Source organism: Rissa tridactyla, chromosome 6, assembly GCF_028500815.1.
Source record: "Rissa tridactyla isolate bRisTri1 chromosome 6, bRisTri1.patW.cur.20221130, whole genome shotgun sequence".
Classification (NCBI taxonomy): domain Eukaryota; kingdom Metazoa; phylum Chordata; class Aves; order Charadriiformes; family Laridae; genus Rissa; species Rissa tridactyla.
The window spans coordinates 9355164-9367691 of NC_071471.1; the positions used below are offsets into that span (position 1 = coordinate 9355164).

Below are 12528 nucleotides of genomic sequence, written 5' to 3' on the forward strand. Positions count from 1 at the left end.
ATCAGTGATGGCATGTTCTGGACAAGGCAGAGCACCGATCCCGCGTCCCTTCGACAGGGCTCAGCTCCGTAAGCACTGAGCCTCGCTGCAAATGGATCTTGCGAAAGTGCCACTCACATCTCGATGATCCGTGTTTTGAATATGCAGCTTAGCCGTACCCAGCAAGGGATCCATGGTAAGATTAAAACTCGCTTGCAAGACACAACATCTGGCATTGCTAAGGTCGCCGGTCAGCCCCACGTGAGCTCTCGCCTCCAGGACACACTTGAGCATCACTGACTTGCTTTGCGCATCTTTAGAAATGTGTACTGCATGAACTCGCAGGTTTGTAACAACAAGGACGGTACGTTTTCTAATTTGTAACAGATGGCATCGCGGTAAAAACTCATCCTGACAATTCCTTCATCTCCCAACACCAATAACTTCATAAACTTCAAGTATGCGTAATGAATGCTCAAAGAAGGAACTGAGACAAGGTGACAGAATACAAGGCCTAAACCAGAAAATCCCTCTTCTAAAATGAACTGTCTCCACACAGACACCGGGGCGATAAACAAGTTTTGTATTTCATGAAAGCTACGGAGTTCCGAGTAGTTATTTATGGGTTATTCTGATCACTAATCTGCAACTGGAACTATAAAAATCAACTTTATCATGATTTGCTCCGTGTTTCAAATTATGTTTGGCATATTTCAGTATGTATGTCTATTCAATTCAGATTATCGAAATGCTGTTCTCATTTTTGTTTCAGATCTTGCTCACAGTTCCCCTCCAGCATGGACTGGTTTAGTTGTTGATTGATAAGCAATAGTAGGTACACCCTATCACTAAGTCTTATAACAGCCCGGTTTGTAGAATTTGTTAATGTCCTATAAGGTTGTGAATTACATAAGAGCAGTCACTTTGCAATAAAAATATCAAAATTATCCAACATAATGTGTGAAAAAGAGGAATTTACACCTGCACCTTATATGGAGATCAAATAGTTTTTATTTACTATGAAAGAAACACAGGAGGAGATTAGAAAACAGAACAGTGACAAATATTTACCATTTGAAAACGCTGAAATGAAACAAGGGAAACAATTTTTTTTCCACTTTTTCTTGCAGACAAGGTAGTCTTGAAACCCAGATAGCCATTTTAATGCAGGACCAAGTAAAACTAACACTGTTCACAAAGAAAAAGTAAAAATGTGTTAGAATGCAAATTTAATTTTGCCTTTTACATCAGTCATCTAAAAAAAATACAAAAACCACAGGACGTTACCAGAATCATCCTCTTTTTTTTTTTTTTTTCCCACCACTGATCTGAGCACAAGGGAAAAATAACACTAAATGAATGTCTGGACTCACCCAGGAAAGCTGATGCAGGTAATTTCCAATGAGGTGTTTCCAGAGGTGGGGGGCTCAGTTTAGTCGTCTACTCATTTAATAGTTTTCTCACAGCTTTTCTAGATTCCGCAGAAAAAATACTTCTGTATTGTATTTGGTTGATCTCTGGCATTTAGTTGGATGACAGACAGATTTTTTTGGTAAGTATGCTCAGGATAAATTTGATATGTTCAATCAGGACTAATCTTTTATTGTTTTAAAGTCAAACGTGGACAAACAGAAGCTTCATAGGCTGAAAACAGTCACTCTATGCAGAAATAGGTATGCCATTAGTCTTTTCAAGAAAGGCCTGTACTATTACACGCCATAATATTTATTTCCCATTAATAATATTGATTTATTATTTCCCATTAAGAGTTCATGGAAAACTATCTTTTCCAGGTTACTGACCTTTTTAGTGTGCTTAAAATTGCTCAGAAAATAGTATTTTCTTGAAACCTGCTGAAAACTTTACGAATATGTTTAAAAGGACAACATCACTTTTTCTTTAGATCTACTCTGGGATGCTAGCAGTAGTGGGTAGATGTTCAAGGAAATGTAAAACATTTCTTTCCACTCCCAGCTGCCCCATGTAGGAACCGGGCTAAGGCTGGAGCAGGCGGATGAACGCATCAATTCAGAAGAGCCCCTCAGCAAGGAGACCGCACACAGATGTTGGGGATTCAGAAGCTGCTCCTGTAACGCAGAACGGAAGGGAGAGGAGATAACAGCGATATCATTTGCCCCGAATCCTCCTCCAGCTGCAGAGGATGGCGTGGCCCGGGGTGGTATCGCTTGTACTCTACTGTCTGAGCGCTGGTAAATCTGAACTTTCTTTGTCAGTCTTATTTTTTCATTTCTCTTTAAACTGCCACGTGGGTATATATATTTTTTTGATTGGGAGGTATAACGTTATGCCTCCTTGGGCTGTCAGGTTTTTTGCACCCTAGAGGAATTCAGTACAAAAAAAGAAAATTACACTGCTCTGATAGCCTTCCCATCTACAGCAGGTAGCTCAGTGATACAGGTCACCCAGCAACAAGTTCAGGCAAAAAAACCAGAGGATAGAACATTCTTGTTTATTCAGATGAAATATTTATTCTCTATACAACTCATACTGAGTATTAAAATCTCCTCAAAAGAGAAAAAGAAAATTTAATGGTAGGATTTCTTAGCATTCATGGAGAACCGGTATGAGATGGTCACAGCAGTTTGCTCAGGCCACCGGACTGCCCATCAGCCTCTCTTGCCGGAGAGCAATCAGCCGCTGAAACCACTTCTCTTCTGCTTCTGCCTTCTCGATAAACAGCTGAGAGACAAGGGGGAGAGGAAGAAATGCAGGCACAACTCGTTAGCTTTCTCTTTATTTGTTATAATCTGTTGAAATTCCTTGTCGACTATTTCAGTGCCCAAAGAAAAAGCCCAGCTGCATACGGGTGTTAAAATTCAGAGGTGACAGAAATACACAAGTAAAAGTAGAGACTTTTAATAATTGGAAAACCAAGACATTCCGATTTCGGTCTCCTCCTGAAACAGGAAGTTCGTCACATTGTACAGGTCTTGAGCTTTGTTCCCTATGTTCATTATACAGAACTTGCATTAGTTTATTTACTGGAGGTCATTTTTAACTTGCTAATTCTTAAAAAAACTCTACCGTAAGTACTCCTATTTCCAATTGTAAGTGCTCACAAAGGAACTTGCAGAAATTTAGCCACAATCATTTAAAATTATCTTAAGTTTGCCATGTATTTAAAGCTTTACGATTTGGCAAGGTGGGGAAGTTTGGCATCTTCCATCAGGTTTCCAGCTATGCAAACCAAAAGCAATCTTTGCTGAATTTTTATGGAACAGGGATTTTTATGTGAACAGGATCTTAAATTCCTCTGGATTACATTAGTATGCTGTTTTGTTATAAAATTTGTTTGCAACTCTAAAAGTACATCACTGGTGAACTACTACTTTTGTAATTATTCCCTGTTGGATGATGCAAGGAGTGTGATCCTCTCAGCCGATGCCCCATTAGTTAACAGTCTTCAGACCACAGATTATTTGATAAGCAGCACAGCAAAATGGTTGTTAGGTCACGTGAACCTGCTCTCATTCAATGGGCTGTGTTGTTCTAAAGAGAAAGTAAATATCGGCACACTTACATTTGGATGTGCTAAAGAATTATCATCTTGATATTTGATGGCAGTAGGGATATTGGCAGGTGGTGGTTCTTTCTCAGGAGCAGACGCATCAGCAGTTCCTGCTCCGATAGCTACAGGTTCGTACTGTAGTTCAGGGGGCTCTATTGACTAAAAAGAAAGAAACAAATCTGAGTATTTTATGCTCAAACTCCCAAGCGTGGCAGTACCTTAACCGAGCAGTCAGCTTTCTTCCCATTGCAACGCGTGCCCACGAAAGGATCTTCATGCAAATACTTCTCAGCGCGCTTGGTGGGACGTGGACTAAGGTCCGGACTAAACGCATGAAGTGGAAAAAAGCTTGCAGAGCTTGCAATGGGGTATGTCTTGCAGAACAGCAGAATTGGGTTTTGGGATCAGTTTCTGAAGAAGTCGCATGGACTTCTCAGAGGCTTCTGAAAAGGCAAGAAAATGCACGTTCTGGGGGAAACAATCAGGGATAATTCAGAACACCTCGCTGTTAGACGGAAAAACTGAACCAGCCTTTGCTTGCCTGCTTCCAAAGACAAAAGCATCCAAGTTCCCTAGAAGACTCGGCAGCGAAAATGTAGGTAAAATTTTGAAACCTGGATGTCTCACGTTAGGTTTTTGGAAAGCTGCCTGAAAACAATGATGTTTTGTTTCAGTGAGTAAATACGGTCTTAAAGTCTGACTTCAGTTAAGCAGAATTAAAAATACTGATTTCTACCTGTAGTTACAATGTAAATGTCTGATTACTTTTGGATTTTAATTCTTCTGCTTTTCTTAAAAAAAAAAAAATCTTAATTTTTTATATGATTTCAAAAGAAATTTTAAAAATTGGAGTTGCTTAGCATAGGTAGAATATACTGTCAAAACAGCTGATTTCACTGAAATTCTTAGACATTCAAGCATATCCTTCCTTGCACTCCACACCACCTACATAGGAGAGTCGTTGGTGGGATTTAAGATTGTCAACATTGATGCTCTTTCATCAATGGAAACTCTATTAACAGCACGGCTTCCACCTGCCTTTGAAAGGATTCTGCACCAAGAAAGGATATTGAAAACTTACCTTTTTGACTTCTTTACTTGATCTGAATGTCTGTGGAACAAAGGCGTCACTTTCAATAGCTTCAATTTCTTTTACTCGTTTCACTTGCTCTACTAGGGTGGCTTGGTCTACAAAGAGAAGGTGTAATGTCAGGATACATTAGTGTAAGCTTACAATAAATGCCGTGTCTAAGCAATGCCTTGAATATATTTTACAACAGTACATACCAGAAAAAAAAATAAATTGCAGCCTAAAATACTCTTTCGCAAAGAAAAACTCTCTCCTTTAGTAAAAATTACAACATTGAGTTGGCCATTACTGTTCAACGTATGATATCATTTGAGATGCCAACTTAAGAATTTGCCAGAGATGTCCTTGCAGGATAACCGCTAGATTTATGGCATGAGGATTTCCTGCAGAAGTTAAGGATTTGGGGACAGTGCAGACAACTCAGTGGAGTACCATCTGTATGTCGCAGTAAAACTACGTCTGCTTGTATGGAGGTGAATTTGGCTTCTGCTGCAGATGTCCCAAGAGATGTGCCATCATCTGGTTCTCTTCATGACAAGCTAAGTGATTAGTTTGGCATTGAGAGTTACATCGTTAGGTGAATTTGACAAAAAAAACCCTTAGAATTTGGTAATAAAATATTCCTAACATACACACTAAATATTTGTAGGTGACAGAATTTCAGCTCTTTAATGAAATGAGCAAAATTGCTTCTTTACTGTACTCTGAGGGCTTACAATGCACATATATTTCACAAGATATGTTTGAGTCCCAGGGTGACGAAGCGAATGCAGCTCCCAGGGACGTTGTGGTGAAGGAGAGCAGCTCCTGCCAACCCTGCTGTGGTTGGGGTGCTGTCAGGTCGGCTTTGCCCGTTCTCTCGCTGCGCAACCAGACAATCTTCTGGATAGATGAGACTGGTAGGAAGCTAAGCGCATTCATAATGCAAGATATACTTCTTTTTAAAAACCAAACCACTGATGGATGACAGTGAAGTTTCACATTCCCGCTATGTTGATCCAAGCTGCCAAAGGGATGGCCGGACTTCTCTCTCCCTTCTCTCTCTTCTCTTGTGCAGTCTGGGGCTACTCCTTTCGGCAAAAGCTCAGGGATTAAATCGGCACGCTTGTAAGCTGAAAGCTCATCCTTGTGCCACAGTCCACAAATTCTAAATCTAAATTCACGTAGATATACACATACGCTGCAAAATACTTTCTCTCTTGCACGAGGAAAAAATAAATGTAACGGCGGTCCCTCTGCAATGAGTAACCACTGAACACTCACTTCGGTCTATTAATGACCAGTCAGGGGAGCTTCAGATGAGCCAATAAACTAATGGCAGCGCAGAAACACTCCTGAAATGGGTGTGCCCACACTAAGTTAACAACTTCATTTTTTATCAACAGGTTGTAGCACAAAACAGTTTTATTTTCAGTCCCTGGTAGTATGACTTGTTCGCTGCGGTACACCTGACACGAAAGTATTTGCTTTACTGTCGGTTCCGTTTTCTGCTTCTCCCAATTCACAGCTCAGTTAATTTTCCTTACCTACTTCTACGTCTACCTCCAGTGACAAGCAAAGCTGGAATTCATTCTGCTAACTGCATGCTTTGTTTACAATTTTAACCAATTTACCTCCATCTTATTTACTAATGAAAACTATTTGCTTTATACGTAGTACGTTTGAGCCGGCCTGAAAAGGTGGAGGTTACAAAACAGGTAAGGCAGACAAAAGATAGGAAAAGATGTAACTCTTCCAGCAAACAAGAACCTGCCCTGATACTTAAAAATTATTTGGGAATATTCTTGGCAAGGCTTAGGGCAAGAGTTGCACTACTGGAAAGTGCAATGAGGACATCCTTAAGCCCCATTCTTTTGAATTTAGAAGGAAAAAAATCACACGATTCAACTCGTCTTTAAAAGTTCTGTTGCCTCGCTGCTAAAGTTATTTTTTAAAAAAGAATCCTAAGGATCCCATAGAAAGTATAAAACCAAATATACTAATGCCCTACTAAAGAGAGGAAATCGTAATTCATCGAGCTCTTGGGTAGATCTGGTCTGCGGGTGAGTGAAGGGATGGTAAGTGTCCCTGGTAGTCACAGGGTTAAAACCGGCTATCAGAGAAAGGCAGGTGAACGTAGATTTGAAATCAGTTGCTCAACTCTTATTTCACAAAACCTTTGGTCAGTTCCCAGCCTGTTACAGCGTCTTACATGAATCTAGCACAAACCTATGGGAATGACAAATTATTAAGGGGGCAAAAATCACTAAATGTTTAGAATTACATCAGTGGCATTAACTTGGGGAAAATGGACTGGAGGAAGCATAACCCATTAGCGCATGATTTTTTTTGACAAACACATTATTGGTAGATAAAATGACTTCCATATGTTGTTTGTCAGATGTCAGTAGAAAGGATATGTATTTCATAGTAAAATCAAAAATAATGGAGTCAGAAAGCTAAGAGGCTACAGACAAAAAAAAAAAATCAATACTAACTCATTGCACAGCAAGTCGTTTTACCATGTTATAGTGAAAAAAATAGACTAAATCTTGTATTAGGGCTTGTTGAGGCTGTTTTTTTGTAGAGGCGATTCTCGCAGCAGCACAATTCCCATTCCTGTCACCACCCTTCCCGCTGACGCGCGGCCATGGCAGCGGCACGGCTGGGGACACCCCCCGGGCCTGGGAGCCCAGCCTGTGCCCGGCCCCACCAAAGATTTGATGCTTCCCATCTGTATTTACGTCTATTTACATCTTCCCATATAGAGAGAAATAGATATACCTACACACACGTCTTTTATAGCTGCTGTTTTCATATTGAGTTAGTCTGCATTAGCAATAAAGCTGAAACGTCACTTTAGAAGTAAAATGTTTATTAATCCTTTCGATGCCATCCAAAAATTTCACACACAACAATAACTAGAAACACCAGAGAATCAGATAAAAGAAAAAGTAACTTGCCTGCAAGCTTTGTGTAAAATATTCCCGCTTCTTTGCTTTTATTTTTACAGACAAAAGTGGTGATGAAGCCCACTAAGAATTTAAGAAGCATTGAAACGGAAGCATTAAATGACTAATAGTATCTTGTGAATGATATGTTAACTACGAATATATTTTAAATATTTCGTGTATAATCTTTAGGCGTAAATTTGCAATGCGTACCGGATTCCTTGCTGCTCATCTACAATCCTGCCCGTGCCTTTACCTAAAGACTTTTCTTTCAAGCAGCTCTAACCTGAGAATCAAAGCAATGGCATAATAAACCTAAAATATTCATCAGAATACGTTGCTTCATATTTTACCAATTATATTTAAAGGGATACAGCTGGTCAATTTAACTGACCCTTTTAAAATATAAGACGTGTTAAGTAATATGCTTTGAAATACCTGCAGAAACTCCCCCCCCCACCCCCCGGCAAACCCCCAGGGCAGGGGGCTGGAACGGGATGGTCTTTAAGGTCTCTTCCAACCCAAACCGTTCTGTCATTCTATGAAAAAGCTGCTATTTTTTTCTGCTCTTTTGTTTACGAGTTGAGGATTAAAAGAAGAAAACACCAGTAGATACCACACTAAATAAACCAACTAATGAGGAAAATATTTTCCCCTTCGTCCCATTTTATTTAGGGTTCGCTTAGGTGATCCCGTATAATTTTTGCACAACTGTATATGTACAGCTGTATGGATACAGTAACAACGGCATTGCAGAACTGTATGGGTTTTCAACAGAACTGTGGTTTTTCACATGCCTGGTGCTTTTTTATTGCTTCCTGTTTTTTCCTTAAGCTACGCAAACTGACGTTATCAAAGAAAAATGAAGTTTTCATCCAGACAATTTGCAGCGGAAGAGACAAAAAACTCCACGGCTTTGAGAGGTAATGTCTTCCACCGTGCACTGCACTGAAATACTTATATTAAACAAAATGAAAGCACTAGGAGGAGGGGGGAAAATCCATCAGCACAGGTGGGATTCACTTCATTTTTGTCACATCTCGACTTTACAAAACTTGTAACTCTGTTTTTGGGGGGGGGTTTCAAATCTTTTGAAACCCTCAAATCTTTGCGCAGGAGACAATTAGCTACAGCTAATGAGGGCTGGCCCCTGACACAGGTGTGCGCACAGGAGCTGGCAGGGATTTGCAGAGCGTGACCTCCTGTCCCAACACCGTTCCCGGTGTCCGGGCGCCGATGTCTGAGGATGCTGGGGGTCACTGGCAGAGCTGGGTGCAGAACTCGCCGGTGGCCTCACCAGCCACGGCGGGGCTGGAGACCTGCGCCAGCCAGCCTGCTACAATCATTTTACCAAAAACCAGAGCAAATCGGCCAAGAAATGAACTAATGCTGCAAGCTTTTGTGTTCCCCCCTCGCCCCAAGTCCCTGCTCACCCTCCCCGGGAGTCCCTTCTGGCTCCCGCCCTGGGATGCGGTGGGACCCCGGGGACGAAGGCCACCTCACCCCGGCTTTCCCACCCAGGGAGCCTCCAGCCTGGCAGCAGCCCGGCCGCGGCAGGGCCAGCCGTTAGAGGGAGGCACCGCCACGCTCAACGCCGGCCGCATCCCGCCTTTGTCTCAGCCCTTCGGAAAATTGTGGATGAGGAGCCCCGAAGATGCCGCCAAGCCAAGCATCCCTGCCGGGGCGTGCAGCTGGAGGGGAATGCGGGATTAGTTTCAAAACTACCTCTTCCCTCTAACAACTTTTGGGCGTGATAAAAACTGCTCGATGCCGCTAACGTCTCCACATCCCCTTAGCACTGTCAAAGCGCCGTTTCAACACTTGGCCACACTGTTTCCTAGCTCTTGAGATTTCCAAAGAAAGAACTTTTTCCAGCCAAACTTGCAGAAACAATAAAACATACTCCAGAAGGGGCAACTGTGGCCAGAGAAAGTTTTTATTGTTAATTTGTATTCTTCAAACTTAATTGTAAGTACACTGGTACTACAGTTATAACGTATTAAAATAGCACGTTGTAAATACTCTGGCACTTACTAGAGAGAGTACTAGAGTACTTACAATTTTCTATTTTAATACATTATAATTATAACCTAGCTTTCACGGTCTGGACACTAATGCCTTTTTCTTTAAGAAGAATTGGGTATAAAAATAAATATAATATTGTGTAAAAAAACAAGCAGAAGACATGGTGGTAAACTTTAGCAACTGAGTTCTGAATTTAAGAATATTTAGTTTAAGCAGTTCAAAAACATTTGGATTTCTGCTCTAGCCACACATTTAACCCTGCGTGCAGGCGAACTCCACCGCTGTGCTTTTCATACGCGGGCGAGTTCCTACATCCGCTCGCATTTTGAGGCATTTCAGGGTCTTTTTGAAAATATCCCGGGAAAAAGTCAAACTCAGCTAATAAAGTGGTAAGAAACAGTCCTACTACACTTAAATCGCCGGGTGTTTTCCTTCCCTGAAGAGAGGGAGCAGCAGAAAGGGTGGCGGGGGCGGAGAGGGCGCAGGCTCGGGGGCTAGTGCTGGCTGCTCCCCCCCCCCCCGGCCAGAACCGCAGGCCAGCACCCGCCGGGAGAGCCGGCACAGGGCACACCGCATTTGTCACTGCGGGTAATATCAGAGATACGCCGCTCTTTTTTTCTCAGCACACAAAAGCAAGATATGTAATTCAATGCTCAATTTACCCTTGTCTCGCAGGAGATTTTTCCCCGCTAATTGATAGAAATTAAGCCATTAATCAAGCCACTAGCCATCATTCAAACCAGGGAAGATGAATACAAACTTTCATCATAACCACCTTCCCCATTTTAGTGTTCATTAGCATTAATTTTTAATGCAATTATGCTATTCTTTTACGCTGAGCTCATAAATTACTGCTCTTTTGTTGCTCGCTGGCCTTGTAAAATCCAAGGTAATGCTTTGTGCTCTAATCTTAAAGGCAATTACTGGGTTCCTCTATCTTTTATATATCTCTATCCCAAATAACCTCTATATTGTATGTACAAACTAACGAGTGTATATATTACATACACGTATAATATATAACAATTTGTCTATGTTAAACCTATACACGTATCTATTATACACATTCAGACAAATAAAAGTATTTCTGCATCTAGCCACACCCCACCACATACAGGGATCCAACTGTAGAGAAACAACAGAACCAAAGTCCTTCCTCTGGGAAATGTTGTACACTGGAAGTACAGAAAAAAAAATGGTGGATTGTAGGCTACAGTGGAAATCAGATCAGTAGCTGCGGATGAGGCAGCCTGTAAGACACGCAGGACAGCGGGGGCGAAACTTTGCAGGCGTTCAGGCTTTTGCATGGACCTTTCTTTGTTTACACTTCAAAAAGTGATGCTGAAAGTGAAGAGGGGCGATTGCACGCGCCCACTGATTTATCTTTTTTTCTTCCTACTGCATGTTATTATAGACTGTGGTATCATCCGCGGAGTCTTTGCAAGATACGGTATTTAATAAGTGTATTTTAACAGTTCCACGGTATCACACACTGACACGCGGTGCCACTGTGATGCTCAGTGTCAATAACAGTAACTTCCATGCTTTTATTCCAGTCCATATATTGATTCTCAGTAAGACATCAGGGGAAATGCACAGGAGCTACAACCACCTCTGGTTGCCCTCAAACACTGAATACAATTTTAGTGGCTACACGAAAAATGAAATGTAGATTAGCAAAATTGTTGTTTGTTGGTTTTAAATTATTTTTCTCGTTCTTTCCTGGGCCAGGCCTCTAGCTGGTACGTGAAATAATGCCTTCTACACCAGCTAAACATCTAGCACCAATAAAATATGATACATGTATTTAAAATCCCATTTCATCTAGGCCTTAGCCAGCATAAACAAGACAATTCTCAGTTAAGTCTCATGCTTATCCCATAGATTCACTCTGGTCTCTCAGATAAATACCCATTTGACAAGCGGTAAGTACACATGCAATGTTGGCACGGCCACCGAGATCAACAAAAAAACGTTTTTTAACAGAAGAGGAAAGACTCCACAGAAGGGATTGTGGTTGAAACAAATGGATGCAATTTTTGTTAAACTGAACCAAAGGAACAGCCTCCCCTAGCTTCACAGGCTCCTTAATTCATCCATTTTTTTGGTGAACACGGACATCAGCTCCACACTGAGGTGCTCTACCTTGCTTCTTCACAATGCCAGCAAACAGTCTCGGTGCTGGCACCGACACTGCCTGAAACAGCGTGGGCAGCAAAATACACATAATCCAGTAAAACCTCCAGTACGACGTTCTGTACGCACTTGCTCACTGTGAGGTAGGTAGCGCAGAGAGATGGGGGTGAGCATGGATGCGGCTCCAGAAGTAAACTGCAACCAGCTGAATACATGAACGTATTTTGCAATTGAGACTCTCTCCCTTATCCCCAGCCTGTCAATCTGCCTCCGACGGAGCTTGCAACGCCACAAATCCTGAAAGAGTGTTCAGAGACTCACTCCATAAAAAAAACACAACCCACAAAGCGAACCCGACCCAAACCAAAGGCGGGCGGCAGGGCAGGCCGGTTCCAGAAGGGGAATCCTGCCGCCCAGGCTGATTACCTTGGCCTGTGATAATACCCCAATCCCACATGATTTCCTAGCCAAAAACTTTCCTCTTTTTTTTTTTTTTTTTTAACCTCCCAAGTGTGGTAGAAAATAAAACGTGAGATACCAAAAATACATTAGCCAAAGTTTTCGAGAGGTCTTGCCGAGCCCACTTACAAAATATTATCTTAAATCTGTATTGATGACCCTGTGAAGCCATTGCTTAAGAATTCCCTTTTATATACAGGTCATATGTCGTACTGCTAACAATATGTTTAGTGACGATTGCCTAGCCCATCCTGCTATAAAATCCTGCTCTGAGTTGCTTACAGGTTTTTTCAAACCTGAAACCTTTTGCGTTAAAGTCTTCTGTGCTCGCATCTACCCCACACTTAATATTTTGCAGAAGATTTCAGTCCAGCTGCTCC

General features: G+C 41.7%; 1 protein-coding gene across 1 annotated transcript in view; it reads right to left on the reverse strand.

Moving 5' to 3' along the window:
* Nucleotides 1-2442: 2442 nt before the first annotated feature.
* RSRC1 (arginine and serine rich coiled-coil 1) overlaps nt 2443-12528 on the reverse strand; it is a 170439-nt gene continuing 160353 nt past the window's right edge. The window contains exons 8-10 of the mRNA XM_054205922.1: nt 4590-4696; nt 3521-3667; nt 2443-2679 (exon numbers count right to left, since the gene is read on the reverse strand). Of these exons, the coding sequence (XP_054061897.1) occupies nt 2587-2679; nt 3521-3667; nt 4590-4696 (347 nt within the window). The 3' untranslated portion in view covers nt 2443-2586. The remainder of the gene's footprint in view (nt 2680-3520; nt 3668-4589; nt 4697-12528) is intronic.